Genomic DNA, 12,700 nt, shown 5'->3' on the forward strand with positions numbered 1-12,700 from the left:
ACATGTAGCCTTGGAGAAATAACTAGGACAACTGTAAAGGAACATCGTGGTAAAGATATAAAAGCAAAAACAAAATGCCAGTATGGTTATCATTTTTAGGTTCATAAAGAGTGCTTGGTTGGGGTGGGGGGGGGTCATGTCTAGTAAGGAATATAGAAATATGAAAATAGTTGTATAATGATTATATGCTTTTAAGTATTGTTGTATCTGTTGAAAAAAATAGTTTTTAGGTAGTCAAAAATGATTGTTTCCCAAAAAATAAACTATACCGCCATACTCTAAAAAATTTTAATTATGTGTTTAACTAGGTTTGAAATAGAAAGTAAACAAAATCATCACAACAAATACTATAAACTTTTGAGGGTGGGGTGGGAAGGGGAAATCAATGACTCAAATGAAGGATTTTGCCAAGAAATTGTTAGTACATAGCAGTCTTTGAAGTGTTTTTCAAGAGAAAAACAAACCCGAAAGGCCGTGCAGAATTCAGAAGTGAATGCATCTGTGTAATACAGGTTCAGGAATTTCACCAGCTGGAATCAAATCTGCAAGTATGTCAGTTTCTTGCTGATACCCGCAAGTTTCTCCACCAAATGATCCGAACCATCAACATCAAAGAGGAGGTCCTCATCACTGTGCAGATCGTGGGGGACCTCTCTTTTGCTTGGCAGTTAATTGACAGGTAACCTGCACCGCCTGGCATCTGCCCTGGCTGAAGGGCACCGCCAGCAGCCCCTGACCATTCCTCTTTCTGCAGCTTCACATCTATCATGCAGGAGAGCGTCCGAGCCAGTCCCTCCATGGTGACTAAACTCAGAGCCACGTTCCTGAAGGTGAGCAAAACCTGTACGCGCTTCCTCGGTACTTGTCGCCAAGAAAGACTGGCCTGCGTCATGGCAACAGGCCCCCCAGTGTCACCCTTTCCACTCTGTGTCATTGAGCAAAGACGATCCCAGCCAAAGGCGAGTGAAACTGGTGTCCAAGCGCCTGCTTTGGTTACACGCCTACAGTCAACATTTACAGGCCAGAGTAGGTGATTCCAGGATCAGTGATGAATGAATATCTCATTCATTCAGCCCAGATTTCATCCTTTTAGAAAGTTCAATCACTTTATACCAAAAATCGTCCGCAGTCTTTCCATAATAGCATCATTTCAGACTATGAAAAGTTCTGCCAGCCGGCTAAATGTGAGTCCAATGGGCATAAAGATATTCCCTGACATGCTTCCAATCCTTTCACTTACTCATTTAAAAAATAAAGTATTTCGTAAGCTCTGCTGCAAATTAGGGTCTCCTCTAAGGATCGGGGGACAGTGGTAACAACACAGGCCTGGCCACTCCCAGGTCAATCGCAGATCATGATAAACAACAAATAGTTTACTTCTGTCTTCTGACAAAATTACCATCTCTCTATATGCCATATGTTATGTCCATTTTTTTAACAGCTTTTTTTTGCTTTTTAAATTTTTTCTGTTTACTTCAATTTTACGCTTTCATATTTTAGCAGTTCTAGTAGCAGGGTTATAATTGAAAGATCATCTTAGTTTAGCTGTCAACATGTTTTCTGTGAGTGGCCCACTGATAATGGCACTTTGTAACATGCTGTGACACCTTAGGTTGGACCCGTGAGGGAAAGTCTGCCTTCCACAGGGAGTAACTGTCTCTGTAGCCTCACAGGGCCTTCAAACAAGCACTTGCAAACTTCCCAGACATCCACAGGTCCAGAGACCACATTTTGAAAACCACTGTCACAGCAGGTGACTGTTATTTTTAAAAACTTGTATCATTATCAGAAACTGTTCTCAACCTTGATGAAGGTCAGTGCTTGTTCTGTCCCTGGGGAAAGCCCAGGAGCTTTGTGCAGGGTGCCATTTCTAAAAAGAAAAGAATTCTGGGACTTTTGAAAGCAGTAACAGATGGATATTATTTTCCTTTCAGCTTGCCTCTGCTCTGGATCTTCCTCTTCTTCGTATTAACCAAGCAAATAGCCCTGACCTCCTCAGCGTCTCTCAGTATTATTCTGGTGAATTGGTGTCCTATGTCAGAAAGGTAAGAAATGCATCAAGGTGGTGTTAGCAATGGTGGTGTCCTTGGCAAATGAACTGCTGTTTTAAATAACACAGGTGCGCCTGGGCCCGTAGGAACATGCCATGTTCCTTGGTCTTATTAATTTGACTCCATAAATTTGCAATACCTGAAAATAAACTTAGTTTTTCAAAGAACTTATATACCAATTCTTTTTTTTTTTTTTAAAGATTTATTTATTTGTTCATACAGAACTGGGGTACAGGCCAGAGGCTCAGGGGCGGTGAGAGGCTTCACCAGAGACAGAGTGGGGAGCAGAACAGGCAGATGGACGAAGTACACTGCTGAGGGGAGCAGCGGGCGGGTCAAGAGAGGACTGCCGCGCCATGTGGATCACCTCCGGGCAGGCGGGGATCGAACTCATGCTGAAGTGCCTTTTTCATGCTGAAGTGGCTTTAGCTTCTTAGTGCTGTGCTTTAACTCCTGCGCCACCAGGGAGGGCCTTATACCAATTCTTTTAATAGCTATTCCTTAAGTGCTGCTGCTGCTAACCCTCATCGTTAGACAGAGAAACAAACCACCTGTACGATTGCATCTCCAAAGGAAGAGCCATTGGCTCAGGGGTTAAAGCAGAGCACTAGGAAGCTATCTGCAGCCACTGCAGCAGCAATTCAGTCCCCAGCCAGGGAGCTGTTTGCACACACGCTGCCTTACTGTCGGCCTCGTCCTATCTGCTAAGAAATCTAAGTCAGTGTATTATTTCCTCTTGCTCCTGTTTCCATGAGTTCAGTTTTTCCCTTTTCTATTTACTTAAGGTTTTGCAGATCATTCCAGAAAGCATGTTTACGTCTCTCCTAAAGATCATAAAGCTTCAGACCCACGATATCATTGAAGTGCCAACCCGCCTGGACAAGGACAAGCTGAGGGACTACGCCCAGCTGGGCCCACGATATGAGGTGCTGTGTCGCTTAACTTCTGCCACTTGATGCTTGGCACCAGAACACAGGAGAGGCCGCAGGCCCATGTCCCCTTCCACGCCCCCAGGACCACCTGAGCAGCTGTGATTTGTTTTTCACTGACTTGTCCTGGGGGCCTGCAGGCCTGCCTGGCACTCTGTCCACTAAGACTTGGATCGCCACTGGCTACTTTGTTTTGAACAGTGTTGGTGAATCAGCCCTTCTCAACGCCTAGACTTCTCCATGTTCAAATTCCTATATCGTGGCTCAGAGTAATCCCGATTCCATCAGCCCTTCCTCCAGCCAGACATTTTAAGCCCACTCAATACTAAAGAAGCCTCAGAAGTTGTTCTTTGCTTGCTCAACTTTGTCCTTGAACTTAAACATGGAGGTTGTGAAAAGTGAAATCGAAAATGTGGTGTTCAGTGTCGATGTCACATCCTCCGCCTCAGCTCCAAAGCTTGCAGCCAGAATCTAAAGTTTCAAGTGCAGAATTTCTGCATTAATCTAACTCAAAAATACAGCACCAGTTTACATTATTAATGTCTCCTGGCTTTGCTCAAGTCCAGGAGCCTTTTCTTCCAGGTAGGGACTGACCCCTTCAAGGAGTCCAGCCCTCATTTTGCCCATGAGAAACTGGAGGGGGATGAACATTAAAAGACTAAAGTTTAACATCCGTCCTTCAGCACATGCAACAGGGATCTCTCGATTCCACAGAGCCTCACTTTGACCAGGCTTGTGCACTCGGGGGTCCTAAGACACCCACTCCTGCCGTTTTTGCCCCTTCCAATTATCCGGTTATTTTAGCTTCCCATAGACGTGATCGATCTCTCACAAAAAAGGAACACTGTTGACCTCTTTTTCCTTTGTTAAAGGTGGCCAAGCTTACTCACGCGATCTCCATTTTCACTGAAGGCATCTTAATGATGAAAACCACCCTGGTTGGCATCATCAAGGTAGGGTTCAGGTGCTCACCTCTGGGGTCTCGCCGTCAAACTGTCGTGGGGTTCACCCCACAGGGAGCAGTGAGGGACGTCCGTCTCTCATGTCCCTTGCTGCTGCACACTCCGCTGTTGGTCCTCACGTATTGATGGGGCAAGAGAGCCTCTTCCTTATTTCTCACAATACCTAAGAATTATTTAACCCAAAAATCCACTTTCTCGCTTCCCTGCTCCACCCTTTATGTGTGCTACTGAGCATCGGCCCCAGGCGTGAGCAGACTATCACACCCCTCTTCAGGCCCCTTTTCACACTATGCTCCCCATTACCCTAAATGATGGCTTGCTAAGCATGGCCCCAGGAGGCCTGTCCCAGTGTTTCCTGGGAGCCCAGGAAGGAATGGGTCACTGTGTTAGACCATGCTTACATTGCCTCGATGCTGCCAGTTTGCCTTCGAAAGTAACTGTTTCCTGCCTGTCCACCCTCATGTCTGCCACCTTCTGATATCGCGCCCGAGGGTGTGAAGTGGCATCTCACTGCCACGTAGTTGTCATAACGACTTGTGCTGTGCCCTCGTGTATTCCGTGGTGCTTTGTTTTCCCATCTAAGTGACATCAGCAGAGTCTGAGTATTTCTGACCTTGAAAAATTATATCGAATTGGCAGTTCAACAGTTCTGTTAATAAAACTCAAGGAAATATAGGAAAGGCACCTAAGTAGAAAAGGAACTTTAGTGTTTGGTTCTGGAAAGGTGCTCCACTGTCCCCCTGGAACCCATTCAGCGTGCTCACCGTGTCCTGGCCTTGATACCGCCTCTAACACCACATAGTCCAGGACGCAGATTCGACCCCCGGTGCACCTTGTCAGAAAGCACCCAAGGCCTGTGGCTTGTTCTTGCCCCAGTTTAGATTTTGCTGGTTTTGCTGGCTGTCGTGCAGTCACCCAGCGTGTTTCTCTGACTTGTATTTGTTAACATTCATTGCAGTTGTCTTTCTTGAAGTTTGAACATAATCAAATCCAGATGGAACCCATCAATTGTCTTTGTGACTTTTGAAAACAGTGGTTCCTTATAAATGGAAGGGAAGATGTTTCAGGGAGTTCAAAGGAGTGTTGACATGATTTGACTTTTAGGGATTTAATAGGAGACTGTCTTCTAGGAAATAAAAGCTTTCTCATTACAGGAAAAAGAGTCATCAAATAAGTCACAGAGTTAGAGACCAGCTTTGCTTTCCTATTCTAGTGCCCCACTTACAGGCAGTGTCCACAGAACGAAGAAGGAAGAGAGAGCTGTTAAGTCTGCTGTGACCTACCTCTGGTGGCAAGCCCACAGGCTGGCAAGGTGGGGGGGCCCAGAGGCTTGGCCCTTCCAGCCCCACGAAGCTCTTTCTCTGGGCGTGCTCTTGCTCGTCGCCTCCTGTTTCACCTCTTCTGCAGTCACTTCTCTAGCCCTCTCCCTGCCGCCACTGCCTCGGCTCTTCTCCCCACCTCTAGGCTCAGGTGTGCACTCACACATGCGCACAGCCACACTGCAGGTGTCCAGAGTCAGGCACGCATGCCCACGCGCCACATTAGCACCACCGCGGCCGCAGGTGAGAGCCGCAGAGGCCAGCGGGGTAAAATCTGCTTGATCACTTACCCTACATGACCCACCCTGCAGCAGACTTGGGGGAGGCATAGACGCTGCGGGAGCATCCAGAGGAAAAGGGAGTTGAAATCCAGGGTAGGCCCTTCATCCCCCGCCCACCTCACCATGACAAGAAAAAATATTTTTTACTTGTAATGAATGATTGAAATGTGAAACAATTTAAGACTTCCTGTGCCACCATCTTTGAAATGCCGTGTTATGAAATTATCATCATGAATTTTAAGGAGATAAACTAAGGCCTAAAGAGGGGACAGTTTTAATGATTCTTAATTTAATGATCTTACCCAAGTTGTGTAAGATCAAAGAGAGACAAAGGAAAAACGGCCGCGGCCACTGAGAGATGAGGTAGCAAAGTGCCACCCCCGGAGGCACCACACCTTCCCTGTGGATTTGGTCAAGACTGAGCTTTTCCTCTTATTCACACTTAGGTGGATCCCAAGCAGCTGCTGGAAGATGGAATCAGGAAGGAGCTAGTTAAGCGTGTTGCTTTTGCTCTTCACAGGGGATTGATCTTCAACCCCAGAGCCAAGGTACCCCATGACCACAGTGCTTCTGCCCTTGCTGTCTACTGGCTGCAGAGCTGGCTGGCCACGCTGGCTCTCCGGAGGCCCTCTCCGCCTGCCTGAGGGAGCTAGAAGGTGTCTAGTACATCTGCTTGTGTGCCGTTTGAGCCTGGACTGTGAGCCATTCATTTCATCAGAAAATCCTTGTTAAAACCAGTCCTTCTTGCCTTTACCTGTTTTCCCCAGGTTTAAGATATGACCTGACATCTGTGATTCAGTAACGTTAGAGTGCAGACTTTGTTAACCGTATAGCAGACAGGAACTAGCAGGCTGTCATTTTTTTTTAATTTTGCTTCTTCTCTTAGAGTGTGGTGATTTTTCTCAGAAGAAAAAGAACAGGCCTGAAATGTATATAAAGCATAGTTTTCACCTCAGTAAATGCAGTTGAAAACAGTTTGAGTGTTTTAAGACTAGATATAGTCATCAAATGATGTGAGAGAAATCATCAGCTTTCTCACTTTATGTTCTTCCCAAATGAGGGAAACCTATTTTTTGCTGTCTCTCATCACTTACCACTCATCACAGATGAAGTAGGAGATGAGTATTTCCAAAGCTGTCTTCAGCTGTCAGTGTGGTCTCTCAGTTGGAGTACCATTTAGAGTCTTAACACAGAACTCAGTGGCTGACTTTCTAATACAGTAGTTTTTTGGGCCCTCCCTGGTGGTGCAGTGGGTTAAACCACAGCATTATGAAGCTCTCCACTGCCCTTGGATCCCCGACCAGGGAGATGACCCACCTGGTGCAGCAGACAGATCCCTCCTGTCCCGCCCGCTGCTCCTCTCAACAGTGTATTTCAGTGGATCTGCCTGTTCTCCCCACTGTGTCTCTGGTGAATCCTCTCACAGCCCCCCACCCCACACCCTGCACCTCTGGCCTATACCCCAGTTTCTGTATAGACAAATAAATCTTTAGAAAAACTAATAATAATAAAATGGCTTTTTTGTTCCTCCTGCACAGCCCAGCGAACTGATGCCCAAGCTGAAAGATCTGGGAGCCACCATGGATGGCTTCCATCGTTCTTTTGAATACATACAGGACTATGTCAACATCTACGGCCTGAAGATTTGGCAAGAAGAAGTATCTCGTATTATAAATTATAACGTAGAGCAAGAGTGCAATAACTTCTTAAGAACAAAGGTATCTAAACAAACTCAAGTTCTTGACTGTAGGTGTTATTTCTCAGGTATAGAAGACATGCCCTAACCCTCAGCTGTGCCAAGAAGAAAGTCTATTTACACAGTTACTACGAACCCATAAGCACTAGCTAGTCAAGAACACCTCCGGGATCACGATGCTACATAAAAGTGGATTTGCTCCCCACTCTTGAACATTTCCAGTTCTAAGGAGAAAGCAGATATAATTACATGGCTGGCTGTAGAATTCAGCTAGAATTGCCCTTGTTCTAATCCCAGCTGGAGAGTTCTGAAGACTTAGGACATCAGTTCTGCTCAGCTAGAGCATATACTGAGCAGGTGTTCATGTGGCCCTTACTGATGAACCGCCAAACCGGTTTCCACACAGGCTGCAGACACTGTTTTACATTCCCCCTCCCCCCACCCCCACCCCACCCCGGCAGTGTCCGAGGGTTCCAGTTTCTCGACATCCTCATCAGTATTTATTGTTGTCTTTTTTAAAAAGCTTCTAGCCATCCTGCTGGATGTAAACTGGCTTAGATTTGCATTTCCCAGTGACTGATAATGTCAAGAATCTTTTCATGTGCTTTCTGGCCATTATGGCCTTTGGAGAAATGTCTATGCGAGTGCTTTGTCCATTTTTTATTCTTAAGTACCCAGGCTAAGAAGTTTGGTTTTAGTCAGTAAATAACATTCTATGTTTTCAGTCAGGGAACTGACTCAGGTGACATTTTGAAAGGCTAAGTACCTTCCAGCCTTGTACTAGTTGAGGTTTTGTATTGTGCTGATGTTAACACTTAAGTTCCTATGTCTCGTCTCACTTCTCAGACACTTCACTTTTTGACACATTTCCTCTTTTTAAATGTTACATGAGGCATTTCTGGAAAGCTGTCAGTGCAGTGTTAAGTTTCCTTTTCAAAATCAAGGAGCTTTTATTTTCTCACTTTCATCATCATTCTTCATGCAATCTTCTTTTAGACAAGTGGCCAGTAAGCACATGAAAAGATTCTTGACATCATCAGTCACTGGGAAATGCAAATCTAAGCCAGTTTACATCCAGCAGGATGGCTAGAAGTTTTTTTTTAAAAAGACAATAAATACTGATGAGGATGTCAAGAAATTGGAACCCTAGGACACTGCCAGGGGGAGATTATTTGGGGGAAAGATAACTGATATGCCTTATCAAAGATGCGCTTAATATTTATGATTTTGTTCTCCAGATTCAGGACTGGCAAAGTATGTACCAGTCCACCCATATTCCGATACCAAAGTTTACCCCTGTGGACGAGTCCGTAACATTTATTGGTCGACTCTGCAGAGAAATCTTGAGGATCACAGACCCAAAGTAGGTGTATCTGTGTTCTGTGGGCCTTGGACACTGGACAGTCAAAGCTCCAAACGTACGTCCCAAAGCATCTGCACCAACAGCTGAGAGCCGTTAAGTGGCGGCTGAGGGTGTGGTGCCGGAAACAGGCTTCATCCACGGTAAAATAAAGGCCAGTGGCACATCTACCACAGAGGCACCCTGAGGATGAAGGTGGTAACACACAGAAAGGTCTTGGCGTGGTACCTGACACAAGTGGACGCTTAATGCTGTCAGCTCCTGTCTTTCCATAATCCCTGCCCTGACTCTGCAAGGGATCATTGGTTGATGACCAGAACTGGGAGGAAAGAGGAACTGGCTTTGTTATCATAGATAGGACACCAAGATTTGAAATTCCTTTCTTACCAACATGTAGATGACAAAGTTCTGTTTTGGCCCCAATCTCTAGAAGTTTAGAGAAAGACTGAGAGAAAGCTAGACTCTAAGGTCTCCCGTCCTGACAACCAAGTTAACCTTGTCCTATCAACATGTCTCTAAAACAGTAGAGAAGATTAACCAAACCAGTGATATAGCAGGGGACAGAAAAAAATAATAATTTCAATTTTACCTTCCTGGCCTACTGGGTGCCTCACTGCAGTGGTTATTCAAACACAGGTCGTGCAACGGCTAGTCTCCCTATTTGGAGACTCCTGTTGTCCTCTCATCCTGTAGAGAATTATGCCTTTTTCCCCACACCGCGCCCTTAACCACCACTTTCATGGTTCTCAGCTGTTGGTGTGTGTGCTCAGGGAATCCTCCATATTTGGCCTCAGTCCTTTTGTCTCTCACCTCTCGCGAATGCATTCTCAGCTGCCTTGAGATTTTGAGTTTGTCTCATCTTTCTTTTAGAATGACATGTCACATTGACCAGCTGAACACTTGGTATGACATGAAAACTCATCAAGAAGTTACCAGCAGTCGCCTCTTCTCAGAAATCCAGACTACCTTGGGGACATTCGGGCTGAATGGCTTAGACAGACTTCTGTGCTTTATGATTGTCAAGGAGTTACAGGTAAGTGGGTGACTCCTGCTTCCTTGGAGAGAGTAGCTCATTATCTTTTTTGTTGGTGGTGGCATGAATTATTTATCAAGAATAAATATCCCTTATCCCCAATTTCTTATTTTCTGCTATTGACACAGGACCCAGGGAAATTCTTTATGCTCCAAAATCACTTTGCCCTCTGAAAGAGACCCAACCTTCCTCCTCTCCTCAAAATCTCTCATGGAAGTATCATTTCTGTAGAAATCTAGATGCCTTCTATGTTGGTTCAGCCACAGCGAGCTTAGAGAAAGCTGCATCCACAGTCAGTGAATGCACCAGCACCATGAAATGGCATTTGCAGGGTCAAGACCTCACATCTGAGAGGCTTCATTACCTCACTGAAAGCCACAGCAGTTATTCTCAACACTGACATCCCCAGGCTCATTTTAACTTGCTTTCTTGCTCCCCATGCTTATGACATCAGGCATAAATGTGATTCCTGTTTGATAAGAGCTTAAAATAAACTAGAATTTCTTCATATTTTTTGTGGGGAGGCTATTTTTGAGATTTTTCATCTTGGAAGACATGACTGCCTTTGAAACCAGCAACTTCCCCCAATAGCGGACGTTGCTAGTAGGAACCGGAAGTTGCCGCTCCCCTCTCATCCCATGCCTAGCATTGGATGTGCTGAATCACTTGGGTCTGTCTGTGTTCTGCTCGCATTTTGACTACTGGGGACATATATTCATTTTATTCACTGTGTTTCATTTTTGCTCATGCCTTCTTGTTTCAGAATTTCCTGAGTATGTTTCAGAAAATTATCCTTAGAGACAGAGCTGTGCAAGATACCTTAAAAACCCTCATGAACGCTGTCAGCCCCCTAAAAGGTATTGTAGGTAAGTGTTCTGGAAATAACCTGAGGCAAAGAGAGCACTGTAGGCTTTCCAGATTTACTAAACAAAATTTCATTTTAACCTTTCAGCAAATTCGAATAAAATTTATTTTTCCGCCATTGCCAAAACACAGAAGGTTTGGACAGCTTACCTCGAGGCTATAATGAAGGTATGCTGTGGGAGAGGGTGAGGATACTGTTGTTGAAATTATTAGTTTTCCTATCACTTTCTTGTGAAAAAAAAAAAGCCACTCTTCTGTCATCAAAACAAAAATTGTTTGTCATTATTTCTAAAATCACTTGTTCTTGATCTTCCTTTCTGGGCATGCTCTTATTATGCTTTTCACTGGCTTCTAATTTTTCTTTCATGAGGAAACACTTTCTTTTTGAAAAGGATTGTGGCCAGAAGGACTTTCACATGAGGAAATGTGTGGAACTGGAATCTACCTCTTTCAGTCTTATTTCACAGCTGTTTATGTACGGCCCTAACCTGTTCTAAAGAGCTGTAGGAGCTGGGCATCTGTCTCTCTCCCTCTGGTGTCTGCACAGTGTTAAAAAAAAGTTGTTCAGAAGTTGGTCCCTGGTGGCACAAGGGATAAAGTGCAGCACTGTGAAGCTATCTGTAGCCACTGCAGCATGAGATCGATCCCCAGGCAGGCAGCTTGCCCACATGGTGTGGCAGACCTCTGCTGTCTCGCCCGCTGCTCCCCTCAGCAGTATATTTCAGTCAGTCTGCCTGTTCTGTTCCCACTCTACCTCTAGTGAATCATCTCACCACCTGCACTTCTGGCCTATAAATAAATAAATAAATCTTTTTTAAAAAGAAGAGTCAGTCAACTCTACAAATAGCCACATGTGGCTAGTGGCTGCTGTTAGTCAACGCAACTCTGGAGAAATCATGGAGAAAGAATGACAGGGTAGAGTTCTCTAAATAGGCAAATAGGTAGAAAGAGCTTATCCTCCAGGCTTCTTAGAATATTAAAGGTTTGTAGTAAGCAAGCACCAAAAAGAAACTGTTGGTGACCAAGATTCAACATGATTTAATGGAGAACAAGTATGGCAAGCTGCTTTTATTTGTCTCCCTCTCTAAGGTTGGTATTTTCAAGGGAGTCCATAACTGAGCATCTGGAGTTAACAGGAATTATATGGATCAGATAGAGAATTGGAGGGACATTTTTTGCGTAGCCTAAAAGGGACCCCTAGTTTCTTAGTCTTGCCATAGTCTAACTTTAAAGAACATTGTTTTTTAATTAACAAAAGATTTCTTATTTAAAAATAACATTTTGGGGGATGGACTTTTATTTTCTTCACCTAAGAATAAGAGTAGTGGTTGAAAGAAATACATGTGAGGTTATCTGACACTCTTAACCGTTGTAGATGTCAGTACTCAAATACCTTTTCTTTGCTTTTAAAGAAGGCTACTCTTTTTTTCTTTTCTCAGCTCCCAACACCTCAGAAGAAAGTGTTCCTTTCCACCTTGCTGGCATAAGACAGCCTTCCATCCTATTTCTCCTGTCTCCCTTACTAACCTTAAGATCTGCTTTGTTAAAATAGTCAAGAGAAAATTTACTGGCACAAAAAGTTAGACGAATGTGTTGACTTTAAGCAAACTCAAAGTATTGACTTGGGATCCATCCAGTCATCAGAAATGTTCCAGGGCCTTGGAGTTGGCCCTGGAAATCCTTCCTTTTTCCAGAGTGAGGGCACCCTTCCTGTAGACACTCACCCTAGTGTTCACCCCCTTACTCTCACTTTGAAGGTGTTAGCAGTCGACCTATTCTCGCTCTTGCTTGTCACAGGTTGGGCAGATGCAGATTCTGAGACAGCAGATCGCCAACGAATTAAACTACTCCTGTCGGTTTGACTCCAAACATCTGGCAGCTGCTCTGGAGAATCTCAATAAGTAAGTGCCAGCGTTTGAAACATCTGTGGGCCTAATTTGTTCCTCACCGGGCAGCATCCCCATTTCTCCACTACCTTTGTTTTAAAGCTCTTGTTGGGTAGGAAACTTCCCTGATTGATAAGCTTCTTTCTCGTGGATTAATCGCTCATGTCTCCAACAATCTCTTCCTTAGTGTTTCTCCTTTCTCCCTCCTTTCCACCTTTTCTCCCCCTCTTTCTCCCTCCCAGCCCTTTCCCCTCTCCTCCCTCTCTCTCCCTTCGTCTCTCTCCCCTCCTCCCCCCCCCCGACCAAACATTGGAAGTGG

General features: G+C 44.7%; 1 protein-coding gene across 3 annotated transcripts in view; it reads left to right on the forward strand.

Annotated features, from left to right (window-relative positions):
- The window catches only part of KIAA0196 (KIAA0196 ortholog), a 47,404-nt gene that overhangs the window by 28,596 nt on the left and 6,108 nt on the right, over window positions 1-12,700 (forward strand). For all 3 annotated transcript variants that reach the window (XM_012722939.1, XM_012722941.1, XM_012722940.1), the window contains exons 13-24: window positions 513-679; window positions 755-830; window positions 1,935-2,045; window positions 2,837-2,977; window positions 3,853-3,933; window positions 5,989-6,090; window positions 7,081-7,260; window positions 8,477-8,601; window positions 9,469-9,631; window positions 10,395-10,497; window positions 10,584-10,663; window positions 12,293-12,396. In XM_012722939.1, the coding sequence (XP_012578393.1) occupies window positions 513-679; window positions 755-830; window positions 1,935-2,045; window positions 2,837-2,977; window positions 3,853-3,933; window positions 5,989-6,090; window positions 7,081-7,260; window positions 8,477-8,601; window positions 9,469-9,631; window positions 10,395-10,497; window positions 10,584-10,663; window positions 12,293-12,396 (1,433 nt within the window). The remainder of the gene's footprint in view (window positions 1-512; window positions 680-754; window positions 831-1,934; window positions 2,046-2,836; window positions 2,978-3,852; window positions 3,934-5,988; window positions 6,091-7,080; window positions 7,261-8,476; window positions 8,602-9,468; window positions 9,632-10,394; window positions 10,498-10,583; window positions 10,664-12,292; window positions 12,397-12,700) is intronic.

Source organism: Condylura cristata, unplaced genomic scaffold (assembly GCF_000260355.1).
Source record: "Condylura cristata isolate star-nosed mole 26May11 unplaced genomic scaffold, ConCri1.0 scaffold00009, whole genome shotgun sequence".
Lineage (NCBI taxonomy): Eukaryota > Metazoa > Chordata > Mammalia > Eulipotyphla > Talpidae > Condylura > Condylura cristata.